General features: G+C 33.8%; 5 protein-coding genes and 1 pseudogene across 11 annotated transcripts; 2 read left to right on the top strand and 4 right to left on the bottom strand.

The window, feature by feature from the left end:
• Positions 1–762: 762 nt before the first annotated feature.
• On the top strand, positions 763–5,925 carry LOC140980480 (uncharacterized). Of its 4 annotated transcripts, none has more exons than XM_073446316.1 (6): positions 763–1,013; positions 2,201–2,393; positions 2,493–2,551; positions 2,631–4,283; positions 4,830–4,983; positions 5,082–5,925. In XM_073446316.1, exons 2-6 carry the CDS (start codon positions 2,276–2,278, stop codon positions 5,747–5,749), a joined length of 2,652 nt encoding a protein of 883 aa, XP_073302417.1. In that variant the 5' UTR covers positions 763–1,013; positions 2,201–2,275; the 3' UTR covers positions 5,750–5,925. The 4 variants fall into 4 exon arrangements, with proteins under 4 accessions (XP_073302417.1, XP_073302416.1, XP_073302418.1 ...); XM_073446315.1 differs by having other exon boundaries at positions 2,084–2,393; XM_073446317.1 differs by having other exon boundaries at positions 763–1,036.
• Positions 5,926–6,125: 200 nt separating this feature from the next.
• LOC140980481 (AMSH-like ubiquitin thioesterase 3) lies at positions 6,126–13,555 on the bottom strand. Of its 2 annotated transcripts, none has more exons than XM_073446319.1 (14): positions 13,351–13,555; positions 12,876–12,940; positions 12,715–12,790; positions 12,449–12,619; positions 11,175–11,266; positions 10,144–10,249; positions 9,974–10,020; positions 9,367–9,697; positions 9,125–9,214; positions 8,967–9,029; positions 8,333–8,407; positions 7,445–7,507; positions 6,957–7,009; positions 6,126–6,534 (listed from the first exon to the last, which is right to left on the bottom strand). In XM_073446319.1, the coding sequence occupies exons 1-14, from the start codon at positions 13,450–13,452 to the stop codon at positions 6,360–6,362; spliced, it is 1,509 nt and encodes a 502-aa protein (XP_073302420.1). In that variant the 5' UTR covers positions 13,453–13,555; the 3' UTR covers positions 6,126–6,359. The 2 variants fall into 2 exon arrangements, with proteins under 2 accessions (XP_073302420.1, XP_073302419.1); XM_073446318.1 differs by having other exon boundaries at positions 6,128–6,534; positions 11,175–11,275.
• A 4,186-nt stretch (positions 13,556–17,741) lies between these two features.
• Positions 17,742–18,819, bottom strand: LOC140981738 (uncharacterized). 2 transcript variants are annotated; one of them, XM_073448157.1, is made up of 4 exons: positions 18,680–18,819; positions 18,418–18,551; positions 17,970–18,195; positions 17,742–17,896 (listed from the first exon to the last, which is right to left on the bottom strand). In XM_073448157.1, exons 1-4 carry the CDS (start codon positions 18,759–18,761, stop codon positions 17,778–17,780), a joined length of 561 nt encoding a protein of 186 aa, XP_073304258.1. In that variant the 5' UTR covers positions 18,762–18,819; the 3' UTR covers positions 17,742–17,777. The 2 variants fall into 2 exon arrangements, with proteins under 2 accessions (XP_073304258.1, XP_073304259.1); XM_073448158.1 differs by having other exon boundaries at positions 18,418–18,547; positions 18,679–18,803.
• A 1,018-nt stretch (positions 18,820–19,837) lies between these two features.
• Positions 19,838–22,044, bottom strand: LOC140981396 (uncharacterized). Of its 2 annotated transcripts, XM_073447786.1 has the most exons (6): positions 21,966–22,044; positions 21,553–21,615; positions 20,432–20,494; positions 20,291–20,338; positions 20,125–20,187; positions 19,838–20,039 (listed from the first exon to the last, which is right to left on the bottom strand). In XM_073447786.1, exons 2-6 carry the CDS (start codon positions 21,604–21,606, stop codon positions 19,989–19,991), a joined length of 279 nt encoding a protein of 92 aa, XP_073303887.1. In that variant the 5' UTR covers positions 21,607–21,615; positions 21,966–22,044; the 3' UTR covers positions 19,838–19,988. The 2 variants fall into 2 exon arrangements, with proteins under 2 accessions (XP_073303887.1, XP_073303886.1); XM_073447785.1 differs by lacking the exon at positions 21,966–22,044.
• Positions 22,045–22,683: 639 nt separating this feature from the next.
• On the bottom strand, positions 22,684–23,619 carry LOC140981679 (putative beta-D-xylosidase; annotated as a pseudogene).
• Positions 23,620–26,511: 2,892 nt separating this feature from the next.
• Positions 26,512–26,967, top strand: LOC140981678 (agamous-like MADS-box protein AGL82). The gene has a single exon (XM_073448096.1). The coding sequence runs from the start codon at positions 26,512–26,514 to the stop codon at positions 26,965–26,967; it is 456 nt and encodes a 151-aa protein (XP_073304197.1).
• The last annotated feature ends 453 nt before the right edge of the window (positions 26,968–27,420 follow it).

Raw genomic sequence — 27,420 nt, 5'->3', positions numbered from 1 at the left:
TATTTCAACATTTGAATAATGAAGATGTAACATGTTGGCGAACTTTCCTCGTGAGAAACAAACAACTTTTAAAATGTTGGATTTAGTTTGACGTAAATAAGATTTAGGCAAAGTTTGTCACTTTATAATGTCTAAATAAAGTGGAGTCATATAAAGACAAAAAAATATGAATTTTCAAAATATGACTTTAATTTGCACATATTTTCCAATTATTACTACATTGTATCAATATATTATTCCCTTGGTATGCCCAAACTTTTGAAATTTTTTTAAAAATTAAATTTTATTACGTTGCCACTTTAATTTCCCAATTGGAATTTTTTTAATTTTTAAAAGAAGACTAATTTATTTTGAATAAAAGTTGATATATGCTGCATATCGAGTAATAGTTCTATTATATTTTAATACAATAATTTCAGTTGATCATCTGAATTCGATATAAAAATATACGAGGTTCGTCCCATGATAAGAGAATTTTACGCCATATTTATATTTTGTTATATTTTCTAAGAAATCAATTAATTAATTTGAAATAAAATTTATCTGCTCTACTTTTACACCACCAACTCCATTGTTGAGCAGTGCAGCAAAACAAAGGATAAATTTTCCAGACACAGAAGTGGGGCCCACGTTGTCTGGCATTTAGAATTTTGAAAATCACTTCGTCTGCCTAAATGGACGTGACATTGATTATAACATTTTATATAAAATATAATATCATTTTCATTGTGTATTAAACAGTAAGATTTGAATAAACTAAATCTGAATGCCACGCTTTCACCTCATTTATTGCTGAGACTATTCCATCTCAACACCCCTCATGGAAGACAGCTCCAACTCACTGCTCTCTTCTGTCCATAAACGTCCATTTCCTCTCTCAAAAGTTCTCAAACCCACCATTGATCTCTACCTCTAATTCATACGTTTTCTTGATAGAGGTAGGTTCTTTCTAATAAAGTTGGCTGCTTTTCCAGCGTGGGGATCTGGAGAGATCTTGACCTCAAGTGGGCTGTGTGAGTTTTCTATTTCTGCCAAAGTGAGTTTTCTTGATTTAGCATTGTTTTACTTCTCCTATGTTAAGAATACGAAAATGGTTTTAAGATTTATGGGGTTTATTCATGATCTGTCGCAACATGATTAGTGTGGATAATTCAGACTGGTTGCACATTTGATTTTGCTACATCTTAGATTCTTAGTTAACAAGAGTGTGGAATAGCTCAAATCTCTGCTGGATATGGGAGTACAATCGAATGAGAGTAATTAGATGGTCATGAAATATTATTGCTTGAACTTTCTGTGGTTCTGTGACTCTCTTGATCTAAATGCCATCCAAATGAAGCAGAAAACTATACATGGTTGTTAGAATCAAACAGGATCTGGTACTTGACTTAAAAGATGACTTTTGTATCATTTTAATGTTAAGAATCCACCCACTTAAAAATCATAATTAGGCTCCATGCTCGGGTTGGAGAAAGGATCGGATCTCCAATGGCCAATGGGAGCCTTAAATTTAACTCACTTTTGTTGTTTGCAACCGTCCCTAAAAACCGGATATGTTTTCCAATGTAAAAAGTTAAAAGAGTTGTGATGGGTCTTTCAATTGTTAGACAGGGTGTCATGGTACAAGAACTTTATAAATTAATCATAAGTTGAAGCTAGGATTAGATTGTCGAGGAGAAAAAGGAAAAATCTTCTAATGCTACATTTCTTAACCGTATATACACAAATTTACTTTTGGTTCAGTAACAATACAATGTGATGAGGATAATATGGTTTTTGATGTCGATGTAAAGATTTCAGGTTTGACAAAATCAGTTTTGATTTCATTAACCGCACTCGATCACTGTATTTGTCGTTTGGCCTCTTAGTTGCCTTAAAACATACAAACATGAATCTTTTAAAACACACAATCATTAATCTCTTTAGAAATTTGAACAAATTTTGGCCTTTTGGTGGTCGTCAACCAATCATCATTTAAAATTTTGAATTCGTCTGAAACCTTTTGCTTCCTACTTTGAACTACATTTATCAAACACTTTACTTATGTTGCAAATATTTTTCTGATATGAAAATTGAATAATAGATGTGAAGATGCAAGAATGTCTTGTTGTGACATCAGGACAGCATTTCTCTAACCTTTCATCACTAAAATTCTCTTGGGGGAACATAAAATCACCCTTTACGTTTAATGGAGTTGCAGATGGACAGCATGCTAGATAAAATTTGCATCCTCGCTGTAAATTTCAGTTTGTCAAAATTTTGTTTGGCTTACTAAATGGGAATGGAGAAAAAAGTCTCCAAGGGTGGAAATTATGTGGGCAGCCTCCTCGAGTTATTTGATTGGAGTGCAAAGTCTCATAAGAAGTTGTTTTTAACCAATTCAGAATTACCAGGTACTAGTGAATGCGTTCAATTTGTGTTGCCGTAGTTCAATGCACGTTCCTGTTTATAATTTCTGATGGCCTGAACATTGATTGTTCTCATTAATGTAGAGCAATCCAAACAGAAAAAAAGATCTAATGGATATTTGCCAATGGCCGAGCTTCAAACGGTAATGATAGAGATAGCAAAAGATTGGAGCCCTTTGTTTTCAATTTTGTGGGCTAAAATATTTCTCTTGCTATGTCCAGCTGAATGAGGATGCATTTGCTGCTGGATTGAGTATTAAAGAGAGTAGCGATTTTATTTGTACTTCATCAGTCACTGACGAGGACTTCTATGGACCCAGGGCCCCGGGGGTTGTTGCCAGGCTTATGGGACTGGATTCAATGCCAGAATCTAACATGTCCGAGCCATCCTCTACCCCATATATTACTTCTCAGTCATTCTCTGTTGCTGATTATGAAACCAAAAATCTTGGATATTGTCTAGATACAGAGGTAATAGTCCAGAATTCGACGGAGCCAAACCATCAGGAGATGAACCGGCCCATTAAACAGTTTCAAACTGAAGTTCTGCCACTTAAATCGGCTAAATCAATTCCAATCACCCATCACAGACTTCTATCTCCTGTTAAAAGAGTGAACTTTATCCCATTGAAGAATGCTGTTAACATTATGGAAGGAGCTGCTAAAATCACTGAGCCAGGACCCCAGGTTAAAAAAAGAACGAAGTTCTCTTCTGTTGGATCTTCTTCGTTGCCTCTAAGAGTAAAGGATTTGAAGGAGAAGGCCCAAGCAGCTCAAAAACAATCAACCCTTCCTAAAGGTTCTCAGAGATCTGGTGAATCTTATTCTGTGAAGAATCCTATGGGGAATTCTATGAATAAAAGTTGGAAAAGATCAGTGGGTGCAACATCTTCAGGGGTTTTTCGAGATTCGGAAGAATCTTCTGTTGGTGTGAAAAACAGAGGGAAATCCATTTCACTTGCTCTACAGGCAAAGGAAAATGTTCAGAAAAGAGAAGGCCTAGCCTTGAGTGGCAGCAGAAACTTGGTCATCCAGAAAGAAACAAGTGAAGTTAGTCATAACCAGCTGTTCAAAAGTCAATCCACGAAACATAAAAGTACGCTTAAGAAGCCATCTATGTCAAACTGTTCAAACGTGCTCCGCCAAAACAACTGGAACCAAAATTGCATTGCTGATAAAGGAAAATCATCTTTGACATCAAAGGCACGAGGTGGGGGAGAAACAAGTGGAGATGTTTCTTCTGCTAGGCAAAGTAATACATGTCAACTTTCCGGTACCTCTAAAGTTAGTTCAAGGAAGTTGAGTTCAGAGATAAAAGATGATAAAGAAATTTCCTCTTCTATTTATGAAAGTGTTACTCATAAAAAACGATCAGTTGATGGGAATTACGTCTGTGGAAAAAATCACGATGCTCATAATATTCGGATAGATAAAAATGGGAAAGTCATTCAATCAAGTGCTGTTGTGGAAAGAGAAAGTAGTTGGAATCAAGATGGTGGAAAGACAGGAACTGATGTTATTTCTTTTACATTCAGTGCTCCAATGACGCGATTGGGAGATCTCTCTGGAAGTTCCTATGAGAAAAGGGGTAACTGTGAGATAATCACTGGAACTTCTCGAAGTAAAAGGACACCACTTAACTCTGATGGTACAACTGCTTCAACATTTTCTATTCTTGGTCATAATGTTAATGGAGGTGATTCGTTAAGCTCTGTTTTGGAGCAACAGCTTAAAGAATTGGCTCATAAGATAGATTTTTCGCCACATAAATCAGGTTCACTTTTACGTGATGCTGCTCCTGGTTTTGATGCCTTAATGAGCTCAACAGTGCAAGAAGGAAAAAATGTCAAAGATGGAATGCACACAGATAACCAGGTAAACCAACCTGGCGCATGCTTTAATTGATCAATATTAAGGGATCCACAACCCGAAAGATTTGCTAGGCATCTTGAATAAATTCTCACCTTTCATCTGAAGTTTCTTGAGAGGATTTGTTTCTGAAAATTAGTGTCACATTTGGAAAAGAGATGATTTTCAAACGTAATCTATCATTTATTATCGGCAGATGAAAGTGATTCCATCAACGGGTAGACGTAATGGTTTTTCATAAAAATGGTGTATATTTTATTTCCTTATTTTGCTAATAACTTAGTATGAACCTTCTATTTGTTAAGAAGTAATCAGGGCATTACCACTTTCCAGAAATGTTACCACTTTCCAGAAATGAATTCAACCTTCATATGCTTGCTAGTTTCCATGATATTAGTTTAGTTAAATCATAGAACAAAATTGATCATACAGGCGTTAATATGAAACTTTTTTTTTTTTTTTTAATCGAAAATCAGCAAAAAACATTAATGTTTGTTTATAATTGTCTATCATGTTTATATAACTTAACAAATAAGCTTAATGTCCGGTTAGGGAGTTCTGGAAGAAATTGGCAAGGGCAGCAGCGATGTATCTGAAGACAGAAAGTTACTCTATTGCCAGCTTCTTAGTCCGGTATCAGTTCTTGAGCATTCGTCTTCTGCAGACAGTTGCAATTCTTCAGAAACAGACAGTAATAGCACGGGAGGTAACTAACTTACTTTAAATATTGTAAACCTGCACATCATAATAATGATAAGTGCATTAACCAACTTTTAACTACTGAGTTTTTACTATTAATTTCAGGTAGCAAACAGTGCTCGTCAATCAAAGTCCAGGAAGTGCTCGCTATGTGTACTTTGAAAACATTAGGTTTAGTCGAAGGGGATACTGAATTATCAGACTCAGCTTCTTCAACGTCTTTTGAAACGATAGCAAAAAGGCAAGAGACAACACTAGTCTTGGTTAATTGTGAGAAGCCAAGAATGTGGGGACTAGAGTATGTGAAGGAGATGCTATGTAAAATAGAACTGATGTTTATAGATTATGCTTTAGGACACACATGTGAAATCATAGATCCTCATCTTTTCGAACAATTAGAAAGTTGTACAGAGTGTTTGAGTGGCCATGGGCTTGTTCCAAGACTAGACCGAATGGTTCTGTTCAACTGCGTGAGCGAATGCTTGGACCTAAGATGCAGGCGATATGTTGGTGGAGGATGCAAATTATGGGCTAAGGGTGTATCAGTGGTTAGAAGAAAGGAGCGTTTAGCCGAAGAAGTGCACAAAGAAATTTCTAGTTGGGGAGCCATTGGAGACACCGATGTTGACGAACTTGTAGATAAGGACATGAGCAGGCAACAAGGAAGATGGCTCGATTTTGAAATCGAAGCATTTGAACTCGGGGCACAGGTTGAGTCTCGCATTCTTGAATCTTTGGTAGATGAAGTTATTGCCGACGTCTGGATTATTTAGTGTCTAAGCTACAAATAATTCTTATCATTGATTCTCAAGTAATCCCTTGTTTTTGATAACTAGTTTAATATATGGACTTTTTGTGGATAGAATCAAGGATAATGTGGAATCTAAGAATGATTTTTTCTTTATGCAAAGATACGAAGGCATTTAATGATTCCATATAGGATTGTTCTTGTACAAGTTATCCACATTTCTATCAAAAAATTTCAAAATCATAAAATAAAAACAGGTGATTGACACGATATAAGCAATAAATAGAGTGAAGTTCTTGAGATGCCATGCGATATTTTTATACAAACAACTTCGTGCGAATCTTTTCGTTTCCATTTCTTTCATTTTATCCCTTCTGTTATGGGAAGATCATTTATATTGAACATTAAGAATACATGACTAATTCCCTCAAGAGGATTTTGCACATTACCTTGACCTCATCCAATAGCATATACATTACATTGACCATGTAGCATAATAGAGGGTATAGTTCATAACAAGATAAAGTCATATATATTCACAAAATCTAGAAGGAATGTACAAAATGTCACGAGCAGGGAGCAATGTTTATAATTACTATGTTACTGTACACTCTTTTAAATCAAAGGCCGCAGGGTCACCGAAGATCTATAAAGTCAAACTTCATATTTGGATTCATATAAACATGGGAGCAGTGTTCATAAATGGGGCTTCCATCGTCAGGCTCTTCATGAGGATGGAAACCACGCTGTTGGCAGTGTCGAATAACAGCAACACCACCAGGATCAGAAAGGTGGAATATGCCATAAGGGCTGCAATAAATAAAAATATACAAATGAATTAATCGGAATCGAAAAGAAAACAATAGCAGCATGGATACTCCTCAACGCCGTGCAAACATCATATAAATGTGCATTAAATGACTGTCGACTTCAGACCAAAGAAGAAGAAAAGCTAGAGAAATTTAGTGTATAAATCACTCATTCTCAAATAAGTAGAAAACAATTTGGCATCAAAGACATATATACGTCACTCAGGATAATTACCATCCCCCAATACATTTTTAAAAATAAGTTGTTGCCTTTGGTCATGTTTCGGTACACTGATGCACAATATGGTCTTTATGGTAGATTAACAGGAAAAGGCAAAACCCTTAGTGACAAATACTGAAAGAGATCAGAATCGATTTACCAGTAACGCAAATGTAATTTATCAGAAATAATAAAAACTATACCTTGATGTGTCTGTCGGAGCCATGACAATGGCAATTGCCTCTTGTAGCATAACCTAGAAACAAGTCAGATGTTCTTATGAACAGTGAAAAAGTATGGTGTAGCAAAATAAAGCAGACCAGAAAGAAAACAAAAGAAAAGAATCAAAAGCATTAAAACAAGGCATTCTTCTGAAGATAATAGACTCCCATTTGTTATTTTTCCACTCGGGAAATGATTTCTTCCCTATTACTATAGTCCAACAAAGTAAATGTCTACATCATATTCTTCTAAAAACCAGATGCAGTTTTGCTTAGCCAGTTTTCTGTACATGTTATGATTAAACTGACTCATAATATCTTACCAATGGACCTGGTACCAAACATGGGGAACTCATAGTTACACCATAAAATATTCTAATCTGGCACAAAACTCATACATGCAGCCGCGAGAAAATCTTTGAAAATTGGACTAATGAAGTCAAGATCAACACCATACAGTTTTACTATACCTGATATGAGTAATGAGTGTGCAAATCGACGGAAGACATAAAACAAGTTTGTGTTGGATGTGTCTGCAAATCAAGAATCAAATCGTGAATAACATATTCTATTGGATTAACGGATATAACTATATGATATTCAAGCACAGCGACCCTCAAGTCCTTCTCATATACATTTTCATGGTTATTATGTTTATATCAGGAACTATTGTAGCATGAGAAGCATAAATAAAGACCTATTAACAATGTGAAAATACTCTAGCAGACAATGTGCAACCAAAGATGACACATTTTAAGAATTAAGGTTCTAAATCAACACGTCAATACCATAAATTATGTCAACTGTAAAAGTCAAAGTTCCCCCACAGGCAAAGTTCTCATGTTACGGAAAAATAAATTATCACACAAAGCTTCTAAAACAAGAAACTCAAATGGTCCTAAGAATTATGCATTTCAACAGAATGTTTCAACACAGAAGTCTCTGCCAAGCAAGGATCACAAACTGCAGACAAGAGAAATTAGCATCTTCATATCAAATGAAGAAGAAATTTTACACAATAATACCCCAATTCTCAATACACAGAAGCTATATCTGCAGTACTTCGAAGGCAGAAGACAGAAAAGAGAAATTTCCAGCGCTCATGCAAATTCAGAATAATGAGGACAAGAGACAAGGAAAACAGAAACAAATGACTGAATGAAAACAATGTTTTGATGCTTTTGTTGATGTATCATATCATCAAAATTATATCAATCATTTCTCAGTTCCCAACAACCAAAGATTGGAAAAAGGGGCACAACAATCAAAGATTACAAAAGTCCAGTTATGCTCAGGAGTTTAATGCAGTTTAATGAGCTAATGTAGTGGCTAATGCGTCAAGTTGGTATAAGACTTACATGAATCCATCCAAGGGGAAAAAGGGAACGTCCATCTTGAACCTCAAAAATCTCTTCTTCATTCAGTGTTTGGCACTAAACATAAACCAAGGTGACTTCAATTAGATTGTCCTCGAAAACTAAATAGCAAAAAGTATCATCAGAAGCCCATTTGATATTGAAACTAAAGGGGGAATTCACAGTGGCTAGTAGTGAGCAACACTACAGAAGAAACAAATGGTATAAAAAACTCAACCATAACACGGGTCGTTTACTTATCCTACAAGTAAAACAGAAATATATGCTGATATAGGCAGTAAATCTTTTTATACCAAAAAACTAGAATCTTTTTAAGAAAAACAGAAATATATGCTGATGTAGGCAGTAAATCTTTTTATACCCAAAAACTAGAATCTTTTTAAGATCAGAAGACTTGTCGACGAAAAAAGTTATCATTGTTAATTTGAAATTTCCCATAATTCCGAAAAGCATATACTAATCACTTCTATAAAAGTTTTCTGTAGATAGGAAATTATTGTAACCAACTTATTCCATGGTTTTTTTTGAGGGGGAAAAATTCTGTTAAAAGTGAGCGTGTGCTGATTGAAAGGTTGGGAAATGAAGCCTCAGACATAAATTTGAGCACGTATAATACCGAATCTGAAGTCGACTCCTGCTTAGGGATTATGAGTGTAGTAATATGGAAAACTTTATTCCGCTGCATTATCAAGGAAAATCAAAATATTAGATACTGCAAATGGAATATGTTTCAAATAGGCTGTCCAATTTTTTCTTTTAGAAAGCCAGTCTTACTAGCGAGCCAGCAAGAACACCACAAGTTTCCAAATTCTTCTCAGTATTTTTTCGTACTACTCTCAAAAAATCTTCCAACATCTTCACTGGCTACAATACAAGAAAACAAATAAGCATCACAGACAAATGCAAGAATTCTATTAATATAATAAAAAAATCTCGGGGTTAAGTTGAAATCATAAGAAATACGTAGCTACTATCTTCTGTTAATTACAACTGTAAGATCGAGATCGCAGACTCACGATATGAAGATCTTGGTAAGAATTGGAACTGGGCAATCCATCTTGAGAGAGCTTTGGCGGCCCTGGCCTTGGATCGGCAACTTTTGATGGACATATAGGAAGCATCTCTGATTGTACCTTAGCAAGAACAGGAGGTGGAGAAGGTTGCCTGATATTACCCAACCGAAAATCATTCTTCTCCAATTCATTGTTTAGTGGATGAGCAGATTCCTCAGCAGGACGTAACCATCTACCATCATCTAAAGATAGAACAGAGTCCATGGTTGATGTTTCCATTTTTAAATCACCATCTTCTACTGTGACAGGGTCATGTCGCCCACCCTGATTCAAGCTATAAACAAATAGGGATGATATTGATCTGTTAAAAGCAGTTAATTAAAAGTACATGTATAAATCTGTGTGGCTTGAAAATGTGAACAACTATCAACCACAGGTGATGAGTCACACCACTATCACTGTAAGTTTGGAGGCTAGGACAGATACTATTCATTTTACCCACGCAACCTTCCGCTCACCCCACCCACTCCCAGAAAAAGGGAAAGAGAGAGACAGAGAAAGAAAACAAGGAAAAAAGTTAGCAAATATTCAGTCATGATAGAATCTGTACCTTGATATTTCACTTGAATCCACGATTATATTGGTTGGATAGTTAACCTGGGTAAGGAAAATTCATTTAACAATTCCATTGAGCTCAACACCAAATTAGTGGGACAATAAAATTATTTTCTTTAATGGGAAAACCAAGCAAACAGACACGATAAAATTTACTCAGACCACCTTAATCTCTGCGGCTGGCATCACCCATTGACCACGGAGACCATTTGGTCCCAAAAACGAATGCCTAGACAATGTTTCCTGATTTGGAAGAGGTAAGTTGAGAGACCTGCAATATTTAGCAACTATATCAGTTTCGGCAACTTTCCATAACTGAAAAAGCAGCTTGATACAATTTTTTTCTTTCATACGTTATTTTCCCAGATGAAACTTAGCAATCAGATCAAAGACAAAATCAGGAGAAAGATATGCAAAAGTAGGTATCTAAACAAGATAACAGCATGGTGATTTAGGTTTGCAGCAGGATATCAAATGCCAGCTCCACTCAGAAAAGTAAGACAATACTACAAAACAACAAAACAATGGTGTCCAAAGGTATTATACACGTGTCTGCTGACAAGAAAGCTAGTTAACATGTATGAGTAAAAAAAACGTAAAATCTAAATTTGTGTGGCAACCAGCAGAAACTATTTACTGAGATTACGTAATTTCTTACACAATTTTTCAATGAGTAATCACAACATTCAAGCTTTTTTCCGATGGAAGGATTTGATTTGAAAGGAGAGACTTGATTCGGGAAGGGTTGATTTGAAATTCACCAACATAAATTTATACAAGAAATCAATAGATGTCAAATCCATGGCTTCAAATCTATCATCCAAGGGCACTCTATGTGTTTCTTTAAAAGAAAATACGGAAAGCTGTTGATTGCTGTTTTGAACACCCAAAATATAATCACATTTCAGTTTTGATAATGAATTAAGGTGAACCATTTCTGGCTTAAATGCAGAGCAAGAAGATTTCAACAATTAATAATAGCGCAACTGCAAATGCTAGAGAAGATTGCTGAACACTCAGGTAAGAATGAAGTAATGTTCTAGTTTACAGATTAATGGATCATTAATGAAAAACCTCATAGAAACTTATAGCTTGTGATATGGATGAAATATTAAATAGCACTGCCTATTTTTGTTGCAATTAACTGCAAAACATATCTTAAGATCACGCTACGAATATTTTCATGAACCACTCACAGCTTCTGGAACTGCGAGTCAATGGAATTTGATGATGAGACTCCAGTGTACGTGTTATTCTGCTTCAGCGAAGATGAAGGTGCGGAGATGACCTGTGAAGTCTGAACAAAAAAACAAGGAAATATCATTCAATACTAAATCATTATATTATACCAAAACAAATGTGCATATGATTAAATGGGACAAATTCAATGCTTTCCCCATTTGTATCATTTGTTTTCTACCTATTATTTTTCTTTTTTTTTTAAAAAAGTTATTCAAATGCATTTGATTGGATTTTTATTAGTATTTTATTTATATTAGGACTCTTAGTATCCTAATTGGCTTAGGACTAGTACTATAATTATATAAGAACTATTATAATTTCTAATTGTATCAGGACTAGAATTAGATTTAAGCATCTTATTTGAATTCAGAAAAGGGAATTCAGCCATAAAAAATACTTTTTCAGAATATTATTAGTTTTTCTCCCAATTGAATTTTCTAATCGTTTGGTTTGAAACACCCTTGTGCTCCACTAGAAGGAAGGAGAAAAAAATCAATAAATAAGCCAGAGCACAATTGCTATGGACCAGCTGACCGAAAACCAAACACAGATCAAACTGGTTAGCAACAATCTCCTTCCACTAGGGATTTATGATCTATATGAAGCAGGCTATAATACCTAATATAAAAGTTGCAGGCAGAAAGAAAACTTGTGGTATTAACCAAAATGTTAATCTGAATACATCTTATTTAGTTACTTCATTTCCTCCAAGGACGTCCCACATACATTTCTACTTTACCAAAAAGCTGTTCCTTAGATACATTTCCACTAAAATCCTCACCACAGGAGTTTAATTTTACACTATAATTTATACGCCTAAAGCACGAAAAACAACCAACCCCATTCATATGAGGAACTGGTTCTGCTGCAGAAAGAATATTTTCGACGCATGTGGCACCAGATGTTCGGAAGTTGTTTGTTCTTTATTCTAGTCAAAGACCCCAAATAAAGTTAAATCACTGGAACTACTCTATGATACATGAAAAGAAAAAGGGAAAAAAATTTGAGTTTATATTAACATCTTAAATTACTGGAACTACTCTTAAATAAATGAAAAGAAAAAGGGCAAAAAATTTTGAGTTTATATTAACATCTTTGTACTTAGTTTAATTTCTACTATCTCCAAAAGTGCACACCAGAAAGTTAACCGCAAATGATTTCGTAAGTACATTAAAAATAATATGCAACTTATTAGCATGGAAAAGCACAAGAAAATCATATTTAATACCTGTATGTTGCTTAAGGAAGCTTTATTATTCACGGAAAACGCATAAGAAATTTTGTTTGGGCCATCAGTGTGATGCATTTGAGTTGTGGTATTAACTTCATCCAGTTCATCTAACCATTGCCGCACCTGTGGCTTTAGTTGTTCTAGCTCATCTAGAACATCCAACAATTTCTGCAACAATATGATATAGAGAAATTCAACTGCTATCTCCAAGAGTCAACTGAACCCATTATTTCCAAGTGAAACTATTAGGACATTATACCTACCTTTTTGTAAAAAGTTCTTTCTTTTAGACATAATGTCTGGTAATCTCGGTGGTAAGGTATAGTTTCAGACACCAAACTGCTCAAATTGAAAGCATAAAATCATGGCAATACAAATTGGAGAGATGTTCATAAATAACAAACCACAAATATTGCCGCCTTACCTCGAGTATCTGAGCAGTATCACGTACAAGTCAATTAAATTTTTTTCCTCCTTATAAATTTTAGCCTGCGCATAGAGCAAATCAATCAGTCATCCAAACAGGGTTGTCTTTACGCATCACCTAATCTGCAGAATGCCAAAATCCTAGACAAGGGCTAAAACAAACAACCTCAATCGATCAATTTAGAACCACAAATTTTTTGGGGGCAAGAAAAAACAGATTTGGAAACAAAAGACTGGCAAGAAAACAGATTCGGAATCAAAAGACCAAAATAATAGAAAGAAGATACAAAAATAAAGTACACAAACACATAGTTTCCACAAAAATCACACCCAAAACTATAAAACCAACAGCACAATCTGATAAATTTGGTTTCATGAACGTAATTCTTTTTACTAGCCTCTATCATGAGAAAAACGATGCAAATCCGTTCTTCTTAACCGAAACACGTAGAAGGCTAATCGTATGGTGGTACCTGTTTGAGAAGACTATCGGCGATGCGATAATAATTGCGAAGAGAGATCCGATTGTCCACGCTGATTTTACGCGTCATAACATTAAACGCCGCCCGCCTCATTTTCGCGGGTAGAAGCTGTGGATCCTCCTCCCGGCGGTAATTGATTCTCCGGCAAGCAAAAGAACAGAGTTCAAAGCCAAAATTTACAGAGCTGCTTAGAACTTTAGCTTTTTTGAATCTTTATGATAATTGCATTTGGGTCACAATTGTCCAACCCGAACTTAAATGGGCTCAGTCCACAAAGGGGTTTAATGGGTGGAGGCCCACCCAAAATAAATACAAAGAAAAAAGTTTTCATATACAATATATATATTGTATTATACTTGATCAAACATAAGATTTAATTTAATATTTTATTTTATTTATTTAATAACAATAATAATTGGTTTTGGAATTTGATGTAATATAAGAGTTTTTGGTTAAAACATAAGGTAAAAAGATGAACCAGGAAATGGTAAACATAAGGTTCGAGTAACCAGGAAATAATAAATTCATGTTGTAGCCATTCAGCCTGCTTAGCTGACAAATGACGTTTAAAGCGTTCATTAGTGATTTTTATGAATTTATGTTTCTAAGGTATCTCGGTAAAATCCTCTGTTGTTTAATTTCTTTGGTATATCTTTAATAAATCCTTTTATGTTTTGTAAAAGTTCGAAACTTTATATTCATTATTATTCTGGAATTTAAATGTTTTCTTTTCTTTGTTCAGTTTGTTTTGAAAATAGTACTATATCGACTGAAAACTTTGCGTAGCTGTATGTCTTGGGTCTATATATCTTTAAAAAGAGATNCCACAAAATTGTTAATGAGACTGTATATATTCATTATTTTAGTAAATCAAATTCCAAGAATAATAAATAACAAAGCCGAATCATTGAATATATTCCGAGTAAGAAGTTTATACTCTGTACCAAGACTATCCACACACAGTTCCCAAAAGTTTCCTACTGTATATATTTATTTTCTGTTATCTGTTATTAATTAACGACGGAAGACAAATGAAAAGGCCGATCTTCAACTATAAATATGCCATCTTTGACATCCCATTAGCATAAAGTTAAAAAAGAGTTTTATTATTTAACAATCTCACATATATTTAAATTATTATCTCTTGAGATTGAGATATTTTACTGAAAAATGAACACTTATAATAGGGGTTGTTGCAGTGGGCGTTCTGGAGCGAAGAATGTGAGCTCTTGTTCGAAATCGAATCCCATAAAGAGAGAGACTACAACATGTTCCGCTGCTGTTAATGTGAAGGCCGAACAAGGGGTGAAGCCGGAAGCTGATACTGTTAATGTGAAGGCTGAACAAGGTGTGAAGAAGGAAGCAAATTGTGGCATTGGTGGTGCAGTTTCACCATGCGCGTCGGCTCCTAAAGCAGTTGCTTCTGTCGAAAAAGAAGAGCCCGTGTAGCTTTCTTGGGTTCTAATTATGTTTGAAGTGCTTATTTAAATGGAATAATAGTTTAATGATATGTTATATGTTAAGGGTTGATCTAGCTATCTGATTACAGATAGCACAGTTGTTAGTGTTAATGCCTTTATATTAAGGTATGTTCTAAATAAACTTTAATGTTATGTTAATGATCTGATCATATTTGCTTCCTTTCTTTGTTTGTCTAACATTGATCGAATCCGAAAGACGGATCGATAGGGACGAAGAACTGGGGTTGGGCGCACGTACGTTTATCACTTAGACTAGCTTTGTTGTAGAATATTAACTGATTAAATACGCCGTGGATACAGGCTAGACGACGCGCTGCTTCTGGGTAATGCACGTCGTCTTGCAGTAGTGATACGGGTAATCGGGTGGGATGTTTAGGTCTCCTTTTTGTGTAAATCTATAAGCTTGATCGCAGCTAGCTACAATAGATCTCATGTTACATAAGCTTGTATGGCAACAGGATGGAACCAGGGTTTTGATTTGAGATACTTTATCCTCTAATTAAAACCCCTCAATTTTAACCCCAAAATGTTAGAAATATTTTAAGATTTTTAGTCGGTTTGGACAAGTACTTATAAAACGTGTTTTGTTACAAAATTTTTATAAAATATTTTAAAAGTTGTTTTAAAAATAAACATGTGTTTGAACAACTATTTAATAAAAATGTTTTTAGAGTTGAAAAGGTGATTGGATAACTATTTTTAAAAACGATTTTATAGTTAAAAATAATCAAAAAGATGTTTCGACAATTATTCTATAAATCATTTAATTCTAGTTTAACCCGTGTTTTTCTTCTATAAACATAAAAGAGCACATCTTAATTATTTTTAAAAAACTATACTTGGAAAATATTTTTTAGAAACTTTACAAAAATCTTAGCCAAACACATAATTTAAGATTTTTCACTCTAAAAACGTTTTAAAAATAATTGTTTAAATGAAGCCTATACTTTATTGATCACCCCCCTAGAAAATGAAAGGAAAAATCGATAGAAGGTATGTCAAAAGAAGTAGAATTGTTGAAAAAACAATAGAATGAAAATTCATGTATTTATAAATTTGACTATTGATTTATATAAAGAAATGAATGAGTTTATAATTTATGCATAAAACTAATTATTCTTAGCACCAGTTACGACACACTATTTCAAAATCCTTTAAAATAGTTCAAAAAAAAATTAAAATGCAAAAGATAAATAGTTTTTATTTACGTACAATTTTATGTAACAGTACTTGAGATGAAATATTCCATAAATAAATTATATTAAGACATGTATTCCTGTTGATTTTTCGCCTTCTACATGTACATAATTTTGATGTGCATTTTGTAAAATTACTACAGTTTTGGTCACATTTTCTATTTTTATTCAATTTTCATCCTTTTCACCTAATACTATCGTGCATCTGATATCGGATACGTCAGCAATATCCGATGTCACATCATCATTTTCTAATCACGTCATTTTTTTCGGCGCCACATTAAATCTGATGAAAAAGGGGGCTAGATTTGAAAAATATAAAATGATCAAAAAGTATAATTTTCTCATTATTTATTATTGTTTTTCCATAGATAATGTTGTATTATGAATCAATATTAATTTTTTGTAATGACTTTTGTTAAGTGATAGTTTGACTCCGTAATATATATGAATAAAAGTTTTTCAAAAACATTAATTATTTAGGATTTTATTTATAATAATATTATAGTATTATTCGAGATGGCTCTTGGTTCCACCCCATCCATATCCACATATATGTTAAAATAATTATTAATTATATAAGCAGTCTATACTCCCGAAGCTAAGTAGTAGTAATCGGTTGAATATCTTATATATATATACATAATTATAATTATATCTACTGTTATTAATGAACGATGGAAGCCTCAATTTGAACAAATAATTATAAAACGTTTTTATAAAAATATTTCTTACAAAAATTTTATAAAAAAAAGTTTTTAAAAGTTGTTTTAAGAATAAGTACGTGTTTGTACAACTATTTTATAAAAACGTTTTTACAGTTAAAATGTTTAAAAGTTCTAAAGAAAAAAAAAACCTCTCAACTATTATTTAAAAAAATTATGCTTGGAGAAAATATTTTTTACTTATAAAACCCCAAAAATGTTTTGAATTTACGTTTTCATTATATCCAATTAATGCTCAAATGCAAATCATTTAATATATTCGGAGTATAGTAAACTGGTGAATATATTATACTTTGCACCAAGACAATCTATTAATACATACACAAAGTTCCCGAAAATTTCTTGATCATTCATGCATGCATGCAATATATTAATTAATGATGGCAGACAAATGAAAAGACTAATTTTCAGCTATAAATATTCCATCTTAATTTGACAACCCATTACCACAAAAAAGAGCTAGCCTGTTTTATCTTAATTATATATATATCGCTGATATGGACAGTTATAGAGATTGTTGCGGTGGATGTTCTGGAGTGAACAATGTGTACAATTGTTCGAATCCAGTAAGGAGACACGCTACAGGATGTCCTTCTGCGCCGGTTGTGAATCATGTGAAGCCTGAACCAGGAGTGAAAATGGAGTCTAAAAGCAACATATTCGGTGGAGTTACGGCGCCATCGATTCCGAATCCATTTCTTCCTGTTAAGAAAGAAGAGCCCCTCTAGTTTCCTAGGATTATCATATATGGTTTGATATCTAGCTATCTGATTAAAGATAGCACAGTTGTTAACATAAATGCCTTTATATCAGGCCGGCAAGTTCTAAATAAAGTTTCTGTTATGTTTTATTCTTCGTTTGGTCGATCGTTTGTTTAACATTTATCGAATCAAAAGAGGGATCGAGGTGCGAAATTTGAATTAATCGTGACAATTTAATGTATATATATATATATATATTATGGTTATACAAGCGTCATATATTTAAATTATTACATATGTTACCTTTTCAGAAACTTAGAACAACACATTGTACATAATACTTATCAAGAAAATATTAGCATATAAAGTAGGGTTGAATGTCTTTTCTGCAAAAGCCCCATTAGCTTGAATGTGCTCAGCAACATCGAAATTACCTAATATTAAACAAAACATAAAATGAGATCATTAATCCCAAGCCAGGAAATTAAAATGAAATATACATGATACCTCTTTTGGGTCCGTAGCTACATCCGGATTCGAGTGTCTCGTGTATATCGCTTAGAGTAGCTCTGTTGTGGAATAAAAACTGATCGAATATGCCATGGATGCAGGCTAGGACGTTTTCTGTCTCGGTTATGCAGGGTCCGTTGCAGTACTGATCCACGTAATCGTATGGCACGTCGAGTTTGCCGCCTTGGGTCAATCTGTATGCTTCATCACAGCTACTATATATCTGTTACGTAAATATGATATTACAAGTAAGATGCCGATTTGAGTTACGTATGAAATGTTTCATGACTTCATATCACAATCACATGGGAATAAAACATCATTTAAACATGATGGTTTCATATTTTATGTGTTTTTTGTATGTAGGAAATGATTGGAATGAAACCATATATTATATACATTTTTCGTCTTTAATATTAGGGAAAATTGCAAATTTGTTACTTACATTCTTATCATCGAAACATTCCAAAACTTTGTTGAATATATGATCTTGACCCACACCACCTCCTTGTGATAGATACCCACTCGACCCTCCTTCATTTTCTGCCTCAGGCAAATACTCATCCGCAACGACGACGCCTAAACGAGGATAGTCATGCGTCGACCCAACCCGAAATACACAATATTATCAATTCATTAGAAAAAATAAAGAGAGAATTTGTAATAGTTGAAAGTAATGTTCATATATCGAAGTTAAAAGCACTTACCAAATTTGCAAGTGGAAGAGGAGATGAGCATTAGAATCAAGACTACTAGAGGACCATTCTTATTATATGTTGCGAATGCCATCGAAATTTATTATCCAAGCCAAGATTTGCGCGATGTGTTTTATATATATATATAAGAATGTGCAACTAACGAAATTCTAAAAGAATGGGTTAATTATTATGCAGAGAGAATGGCTAATTTTTCAAGTAATCTATTATTTTATGATATAAAATAATTTAAGTGTTGATTTCAAATTAGAAAACGGGTAGTTGGGCAATTTGCACCAACTTCAACTAATTTAAATTTTTGGGCTATAAATCAAACCTACATCGATCAACCTTGAATAATAAGTTATGCTTAATTTGTTTTTTGGCCTTATTGTACACCGTATTTTGTCGTTCTTAACGACTCTATGAGATAAAATTTTAATTTAATTTTATATGAAGCGTATAGTTTAATAATTAATTATTATTATCAAAGCTTGCTTATTTTTAAAATTGGTGAAACTTGGCTTAATCATATATATTTGCCCATAATATATAATTGACGAGTTACGTTTGCAAATTTGTCTATTTAAACGAGTAATAATTATGATTTACCTACCAATAATGATCTAATGCTTTAATTAATTTTTAATTAACATGTCCTCTTTGCATCTTTTCTTTCACTTTATTCTCCTATATTTTTTCCGTTAGGTTAATATCATTTCCACCGTTACAGATTCGGTCAGGAGGAAGAAACTTATAATATCGTAGCCGCTCATGGTTATTTGTCTATAGTGGTGTATGATAAAAGCCTCTCCCAAAAAAAAAACAAGAAATATAATATTTTTACAAAATATATATCTTGGTAAATTATGTAAATAGTATATTATTTCTCCCAAATAAAACAACATAAATTATTTTAGGATATTGTTTTCTAAAAAATAGCAAATGTTATTAATTTGAAGAATTAAATGGAGAGATATTTTTTTCCTTAACTCTAGTAGTTTGAAGTGAATCAATTTCAGTTCTATGTTTTAACTATTTATTGTAATTTAATATATTCCTAAATTTGGCTAAATATAATTAATTAAATTATTACGAATATTAAAACATAACCCGCTAAATAAGGTGAAACTAAGCCTTAATTAACAATTCCCCCCTCAATTTTGTGGCTAAATCAAGAAAATTTATTCAATAACGCATCCACATAAGTTTGAGTAATTACAAATCAGTACCAACAATTGTGACAGAGACCACTGGCCAACACAAGTCTTTTCCCCCACAGAAAATTTAAATAAAATAGTAATTTATTACAGCTGCAATTTTAAGATGTGCAGGCAGGTCTTCGAGGAGGCAATTGTTGGTGAGGCGTTCTCTAAAAAAAAAATTAAAATTAAAATTATAACAAAAAATAAATATAATTAAATTTAATTAATTCAAATAAATATTTAGATTATTACCTCCAATTTTGGCCTTAAGGTCTCTATGTCCACTGTCGTTTTTTGGTTGACTCCAGCACCTTGCTGATAATAGAAAACAATTTTTTTTTTGGGTGAAAAAAATATTCATTCAATTTATATATATAAAAAAAATACTATTTTATTTGACGATTTAATGAAATTTTACCTTGCATAAAGCCCAATCCGCAGAATCAAAAAAGGCACGTTCAGGGTCCTACATTCATTAATTTTAAGTAATTAACGAGATGAATATAAATAATTAACATAAATATTAATACATATCTAAAAAATAAACTAATTTAATTACCTTCGAGATTAATGGTTTCTTCTTTGGCATCAAGCCTCCATACTTTTTTTCCATCGAAGAATTCTATAATTAAAAAAAAATCGAATTTTTGAATTATATATTAATTTTTTTTGTGGAAAATAGGCCAATCTATTATTAAAAAAAAGGAATATGAATGTACTACACAAATGTGGACGTAACAATTTAGAGTATTATCCCAAATTAAAGAAATATATATGTGAAGAGTTGACAGCCCAACCAACAGTGAAGTTTACAAATAATCCCATGCGCGCAATTTAGTTGTCTCTGCCGACAATCTTAATTACAATTATAGGATTATAATTAATGTTGTTTCTAATCAAGATTGAGTGGCTAATTAGCGTTTTTAATTAGGTTTAAAACTTAATCCTGTCCGAAATACATTGGACCACTAACAGGCTGTAAACCATGCTGCACGTGAATACTCACTCTCCAACAAGCCCCAAAAAAAAATCTACATCACATTTATTGCTGGGTCGATTCCATCCTACATGTAGGGACATTACCCCATGATAGAATCAAGGGACTAACTTTAGCAACACATACATGGAGCCTACTAATTTTTTTAAAATCACATATGTGTGTGAATCTTGTCCATCCAAACCATGCCTACCTTATTTCTGGGTAATTTATGAACGTGTCTTGAGGGTATATTGGTAATTTAATATGGCTAATCATAGGTCTTAAGTGTAATCCGACGGCTTAAACTACATAGATTGTGTGTGTGTGTACGTGTTTCGTCAACTCCGAATTAATATATCGTTTTCAAATATCTCAATAATCTACGTGGTTATATACGTATGTAATGTGAAAATATATAGATTTGGCATCAGACTTGCATAAAATTTTGAACATGGAATGGTAAACGACATCATTGTCAAGATATATAACATTTGTGATATGCTGCACACCATTGGTTGACATTTATGTGACGTCGTTGATATCATCTTGATACGATATCACTATCAAGATATTAACGTTATAGGTGTGTGTCACCTCCTCGGTACTCAGATAAATATGCACGGTGGTGTGTGCATGTAGCATATATGTCCAAAATAAAAGATTATTACTCCGGGAGACATATATACGAGAAACAGTTGTACCTCGTGTTCTTGGGAAGAAGCTGGGAACTCTTCGCTTCTCTTGTAGCCAGCCATATCGATATCCTGTTAATTAATTACCCAAATCAATATATATCTCTAACGTGTGTGTATATATATATATATATACAAACACCATTAAGTGTCTGTTCTGTGTGTTTTGAGATAAATAAGAATAAATGAAGAGATATGTGGGATTTTAATTTACAAATAAAAAGAAATAAAGATTGAAGCAGAGGAGATGCTGGGAATGGTACTTCCGAGGGGATGGAACAAATATAAGGCCAAAGTAAAACATAGCAGGCTGATTTTTTATTTTTTGAAGAAAGGAACATTAGACAATGGAAAGAATCCAAATTTAAAGTCAAAAAAAGGAAATAAATCGAAAAAAATATATTAGAGAGAATCCCCATTACCTTGAAGTGGAGGAAAATAGAGAAGCAAGCAAAGAGATGAAAACAAANTATATATATAAGGCTATAAGGGAAGTTGAGTGATATGGTGATCAAGAATATATATAAATTTATTGAATATATGAATAATATATATCTATACTATTAATTAAGGAAGATGTGTGAATAAAAAATGCACGTTCGAATCTCACACCTAACACAATTTTATTGATTTTTTTGTTTCAAAATTTTAGTTTAGTCCATCACTAATTTTTACAATTATGGTATATATCTCATTTTATATAATCAAATCAAATTGCAATATGTAATAATTTCAAAATGAGCATGACCCGTTCACTTAATTTTCATAATTATGATATTACCTCTACTTTAACATAAATCAAATTAGTTAAAAAAAATTGTACAAGAATACAANTATATTGTCTATAGGTATAAAATAAATTGGTAGGTAGGGCGTGGTAAAGATGGATGAATTAGATTTAGGACTTTATTGGAGAATAATTAAGATTAATTGGGCAATAGTTCAAATAATTAAGCTAATTAATGTTTGATGGCACCGACACCCTATGGCCAAATGTGTGTTCTTTTACATTAATTATGTTGCACAGTCTAAAAGGAAATTGACAAATGCTAAAAAACACATACTTACGTAGTAATTCGGCGAAGGACTCTGGATAAAATAGAGAATTCACTAGCAACCGACGACAATCTCTTCCCGTCACTAGCCATTTTGGACCCTAATCGAATGCGTACTTTCATAACCAATGTGAAGTTTGTGTTCACCCATTGGAATTTTTAGAATTCCAAATTCATCAGCAACACTTAGATGCTTGCATGGATCAATATCGATCTTAAATTTTTTTTTAGCTCCAGTTCTAATATAATCTTTTTTAATGCAACTAAACCTTTTTCTATCACCTATCTTGCAAAAGTTGGAGCGGTGGAGAACACCATTAAGGTGTGTGTTCCGTCCATTTCTCCGAAACATCGATGTGCAACCCTAAGTTGAGAGCTTCACAACTGGTATGTGATACCTTGACTCGAAAAGGTGGTGCTTTTAAAAGTTTTTTCGCCTGTAAAAGGGATTGAGAGTGTTGTTGGGCCATGAACAAAAGTGTGAGTAAAAGAACTGTAACTTAAACCAAACAGAAATTGGAATGCAACAGGGCCTTTGTAATATCGGCAGGTCCGGCCCGGATAGCTTCTAGCTGGATCAGCACGCATGGCCATGTCTGTCATGGGCACCTTTGTTACGTAATCTTGAGGATACCATGTCATAGGCAACTTTCCTCCTGAAAATAAATTTTACATATAAGAAAATAACATATTCGAGAATTTCATTGATCGAGCAATAATTTTTTTTCAAAATTTTATTTAATTTGTAAGTACACGATATACCAGGATGAACTGTTCCGAATAAGACATCAGCGATAGCGGCATCTCCGGCTTGACTGGGGTATCCAGCCCACAAAATGGCTGAAATCTTTGCATCTCTTACAGCAAATGTAACATCAACAAGGCCCCCAGACATTAGGACTGAGATAGTTGGACCTTTTGAAGCCTTGGCAACCCCAGACACTAGCTCTTCTTGATGGCCTGGCAAAAGGAGTCCGGTTCGGTCTCGGCCCTCAGCTTCAATCCCTTGGTTGAGGCCCCATCACTAAGATTGTGCATCTGCTTGACTAGATTGTGCACCAGATAGACACGCATAACTAATCTACTTGGGTGTTAATGAGCCAGGATGTTAGGTCAATGAGTTCGGATAGGTGCGTGTCTATCTGGTGGTACTGTCTCATATTTCATAAAGATCAGTAAGTCTTTTCCCTACCGTCGGCCCTGTCTCCAGTAGAGACAATAATACTCGTTAAAATATGGCGTTACTATTTTACGGGTCTCCTAGCTAATCAGATCAAGCGGCGCAACATCAGTAACTTGACACACGAAAACTTTCCCAAGAGGTTATCCATCTCAGTACTACTCTCACTCATGCACGCTTAACCCAACATTCCCCTCAAGATGTATAGAAGTATCTTCTTGGGAGACTTGAACTCATGATCTCTTTCTGATATCAATTGTTATGATCAAACGCTTATCTCTTAGCCAAAATCTAAAGCTATTAGCCAAGGCGCAATTTTATTTTCTTATACTTGTGGTAGCGCAGAGTGCACCTACTTGTGTGCTAATGGGTCGGACTATTAGAGTCATGATTCTGAGGAGGTGCGTGTCTATCTGCTGGTACTGTCTCGTATCTCTTAGAGATTAGTCTTATCATTTCCCTACAGTCGGTCCTGTCTCTAGTAGAGAAAATATTATCCATTAAATTCTGGTAACACTCTTTTACAGCAGCTTGATGCACGAGAACTTCATAGAAGGCCAACTATCCAAGTACTACTCTCACTCATGCACACTTAATCCAACAAATTTCACCTAACTCAAGATACAAATTTCACATGTAATATATAAAAATATTGACAGATTTGCAAGGGCATAAATTAAAATTCTGATTTTTTTTTTAAAATATAAGAGTCAAGAAAATAATTTTTTATGTAGAAAAATGGAAAACGTAGTTATTCAGGAAGAATAATTGAAAAACCTCATCTCTTTTAAATACAAATTGCAGCAATTTGCAATAAATTCTAACTTAAATATTAACTTCATTGCTAACCATGTTTATTTAAGAGTGATAATAAAATCTCAGTAGCAAGTACAGAAAATTTTGAAGTTTAATGGAGTATGTTTTGAGTGGAAAATTTATGTTTATATATATATATATATATGATGTATTGAGTTTAAGTGAATACATGATGTATTGAACGTTGAAAATCAAAGTATGCGAGTAGAGTGTGATGGTTAAGATAGTGGTACTAGTGGTGGTGGTGGTCTTTGTGATGAATTGGTTAATGATGTGGAAGCATAAAAGAAAGAAAAACAACTTCAAGAGATATTCAATGAAGTGGATAAGTACAAACAATCTAATCAATCTTTCAATATTTTGGAGTGGTGGAGAGGAAGTGAAATTAGATATCACATCCTTTCACTTATGGCCAATTATATTTTTGCAATTCCATGTTTAACCGTTGCCAGTTCTCCACTTTTAGCTTGGGAAAAAGAGTCGTGAATCTTTTTAAGAGTGGTTTTAGTCTTAAAATGTAGAGGCATTGATGTGCACCAGTGATTGACTAAGAGCGGAGGAGTTCAGTTTTTGGAAAGATCCAACTCCTAAATCTTGTTACACTGCCCATGCTAAGCTGAGAGCTCGGGTTCACTTGAGCATATGCTGGTCTGATTATCTTATCTGATTTTTGTAGTTCCGAGAATGGTACCCTAGCTGGCTCTTATCTCGAATTTTAGTCATGGGATGACCCGAGTTCCGACCCCTCCCCCACCCAAGTTATTGATGACCCAGATACTTCGCGGGGTATCTTTTATGTTTTGGTGTAAATTAGTATTATACTACATATGCAATTTTTCTTACAAAACCCAAAACGCCCAATTATTAGTCCATCTGAGCGTGTGCGGTTGGGAAATAAGCATTTTACGGTCATTGGCTAAGGTTCCTAAAAAAAAAGTTTGAAATCGAGTTAGTGTACTAAGATTTCAAATTGACTTATATAGGACCAAAACTAAAAACCGTGCACATCATGAGATAAAAATGTAATTTTCTCTTTTTCTTATGCTAATTAATTTTTACATTGAAAATTTATAAATTATTTCAAAATAAGAATTTATAATATTTTTTTATATTTTCAATGAATAATTATTTGAATAGGATTTTTTTGATTTAAAATATATGGTTTTTGATAATAATATTTTGAATTTTAGATTAGCAGATATATAATCATTTTGTGAATACAAGTCATCACGATAATTAATATTATGGACGCAGTTACCATGAATAAATATTGCCCCACATAAAAGCATCAATAATTGTAATGATCCGACATCACTTTCCCGCAATCATTATTCATAGGACTTCTCCAGCCCAGACAAATCATAAAAAAAATTCTAAATAATGTCATACTTTGTAATACATCTTCTCCGAAAATATAGATGCTCCGTGACAGACATTACCATAATATTATTATGTTGCCACTTTCTAATATTATATTTTATTGTATGATTTTAGTGGGGGTAGTTTGATGGGCCCAAGCGCAGATCCGACTCTCTGAAATGCTTCACGCGCACATTAGCGCGTCCAGAACACTGTGCCGAATCTGATTTGCTGCAACCTTCAATGAGTGACGGACAGCTGGCGAAAATCGCTTGAAACAGCAGCAGCGAATCCAAACCTCCCGCATGTAGTAATAATGTTTTCCAAATAATGTTGTACGGATCACGGATGAAGCCATATTTACGCCAATCTAAATTAAAAACTTTAATATTTTTTAGACAATACCTTTTATCTTGATTTTCTTGTTTCTTCATATTTATTACAATAAAACCTCAAGCACTTGTCCTCTATATATATTGGTTATATCTTGTATTCAACCATCGATTCCATCATTCAACGACATTTTTCAAGAAATTAGTTGGTTTTTTTTTTCTGAAGATGGGCAGGGCAAAATTGCATCTAGAACTATTAAGCACAAAGAAAAGAAGAAGAAAGACCTACGAAATCAGGAGAAAAGGTTTGAAGAAGAAGGCCGAGGAATTGTCCACTCTTTGTAGAGTCGACCTGTGCATGATTGTGCACCCGCCACCGCTAAAGAACGAAGAAATCGAGCAATTAGTTTGGTCCAATGATCCAGGTCAGGTTGCGAATCTGATCGAATCCCACAAATTGTCAAGGTTAGGCGATGAATATTCCATGTCAAGAACATACAATTTTTCCACCTTCTACGAGGATCAAACCAGAAAAATAAAGGAAGACATAGAGAAATTGAGAAAAAAGAATCGAGAAGCTAAATATCCCAACTGGGATGAAAGGTTCAATCATTTTTCGCTGGAGGAATTGAAAATTCTCACCGATGTTTTAACAGAGAATATCAATGCTGCGAAAGGCTAGAGTAATTTCTTGAAGGAAAGAAAAGTCGATGTTACGAAGTCGAATATTTTGAAGAATCAAGGTACTCAAGAAAACCTTGGAAAGGTGGACAGAAGGTTTGAGCAGTACCCATTGCCCTATTTTGATGATGAATATTATAATCTGGAATATGAAAGGAGAACACTAGCAGCGATGGCGATGAATATAGGGTCATCGGACATCGTTAACTATGCCACGTTTAATTATACTTAGAATGGAATAGTTAGTGTTGATCCAATGAGTTACAATGTGGAGACCATGCTCGATCATCCGGAGCCACAACATAGCCTAATGATGAATAATCCTGCCACTGATTATTTTCCTCGGATGGATGCAGCTTATGGAGAATATTACAACAGAATGGCTCAACATATTGGCCAAGGACTAGTGGCCAATAATCATACTGATTATAATTTCCCTAAGATGGATGCATCT

The sequence above is a fragment of the Primulina huaijiensis genome, chromosome 7 (assembly GCF_012295235.1).
Source record: "Primulina huaijiensis isolate GDHJ02 chromosome 7, ASM1229523v2, whole genome shotgun sequence".
NCBI lineage: Eukaryota > Viridiplantae > Streptophyta > Magnoliopsida > Lamiales > Gesneriaceae > Primulina > Primulina huaijiensis.
This window is presented reverse-complemented; position numbering and strand designations above follow the sequence as displayed.

Bases quoted from the DNA above. Each gene is read 5' to 3' on its own strand.
- LOC140981738 (XM_073448157.1), bottom strand. From the start codon at position 18,761: ATGGCATTCGCAACATATAATAAGAATGGTCCTCTAGTAGTCTTGATT. The intron at 18,196-18,417 runs GTAAGTAACAAA...TTTACGTAACAG, and splicing joins AATGTTTCGATGATAAGAAT to ATATATAGTAGCTGTGATGA. The intron at 17,897-17,969 runs GTATCATGTATA...GTTTAATATTAG, and splicing joins TAGCTACGGACCCAAAAGAG to GTAATTTCGATGTTGCTGAG.
- LOC140980480 (XM_073446316.1), top strand. From the start codon at position 2,276: ATGGGAATGGAGAAAAAAGTCTCCAAGGGTGGAAATTATGTGGGCAGC. The intron at 2,394-2,492 runs GTACTAGTGAAT...TCATTAATGTAG, and splicing joins AACCAATTCAGAATTACCAG to AGCAATCCAAACAGAAAAAA. The intron at 4,284-4,829 runs GTAAACCAACCT...ATGTCCGGTTAG, and splicing joins GAATGCACACAGATAACCAG to GGAGTTCTGGAAGAAATTGG.
- LOC140980481 (XM_073446318.1), bottom strand. From the start codon at position 13,452: ATGAGGCGGGCGGCGTTTAATGTTATGACGCGTAAAATCAGCGTGGAC. The intron at 10,250-11,174 runs GTGAGTGGTTCA...TAAATATTGCAG, and splicing joins GACTCGCAGTTCCAGAAGCT to GTCTCTCAACTTACCTCTTC. The intron at 6,535-6,956 runs GTATAGTTTTTA...TATTTATTGCAG, and splicing joins GCTCCGACAGACACATCAAG to CCCTTATGGCATATTCCACC.
- LOC140981396 (XM_073447786.1), bottom strand. From the start codon at position 21,606: ATGGCTGGCTACAAGAGAAGCGAAGAGTTCCCAGCTTCTTCCCAAGAA. The intron at 20,339-20,431 runs GTAATTAAATTA...TAATGAATGTAG, and splicing joins AGAAACCATTAATCTCGAAG to GACCCTGAACGTGCCTTTTT. The intron at 20,188-20,290 runs GTAAAATTTCAT...TTCTATTATCAG, and splicing joins CGGATTGGGCTTTATGCAAG to CAAGGTGCTGGAGTCAACCA.
- LOC140981678 (XM_073448096.1), top strand. From the start codon at position 26,512: ATGGGCAGGGCAAAATTGCATCTAGAACTATTAAGCACAAAGAAAAGA.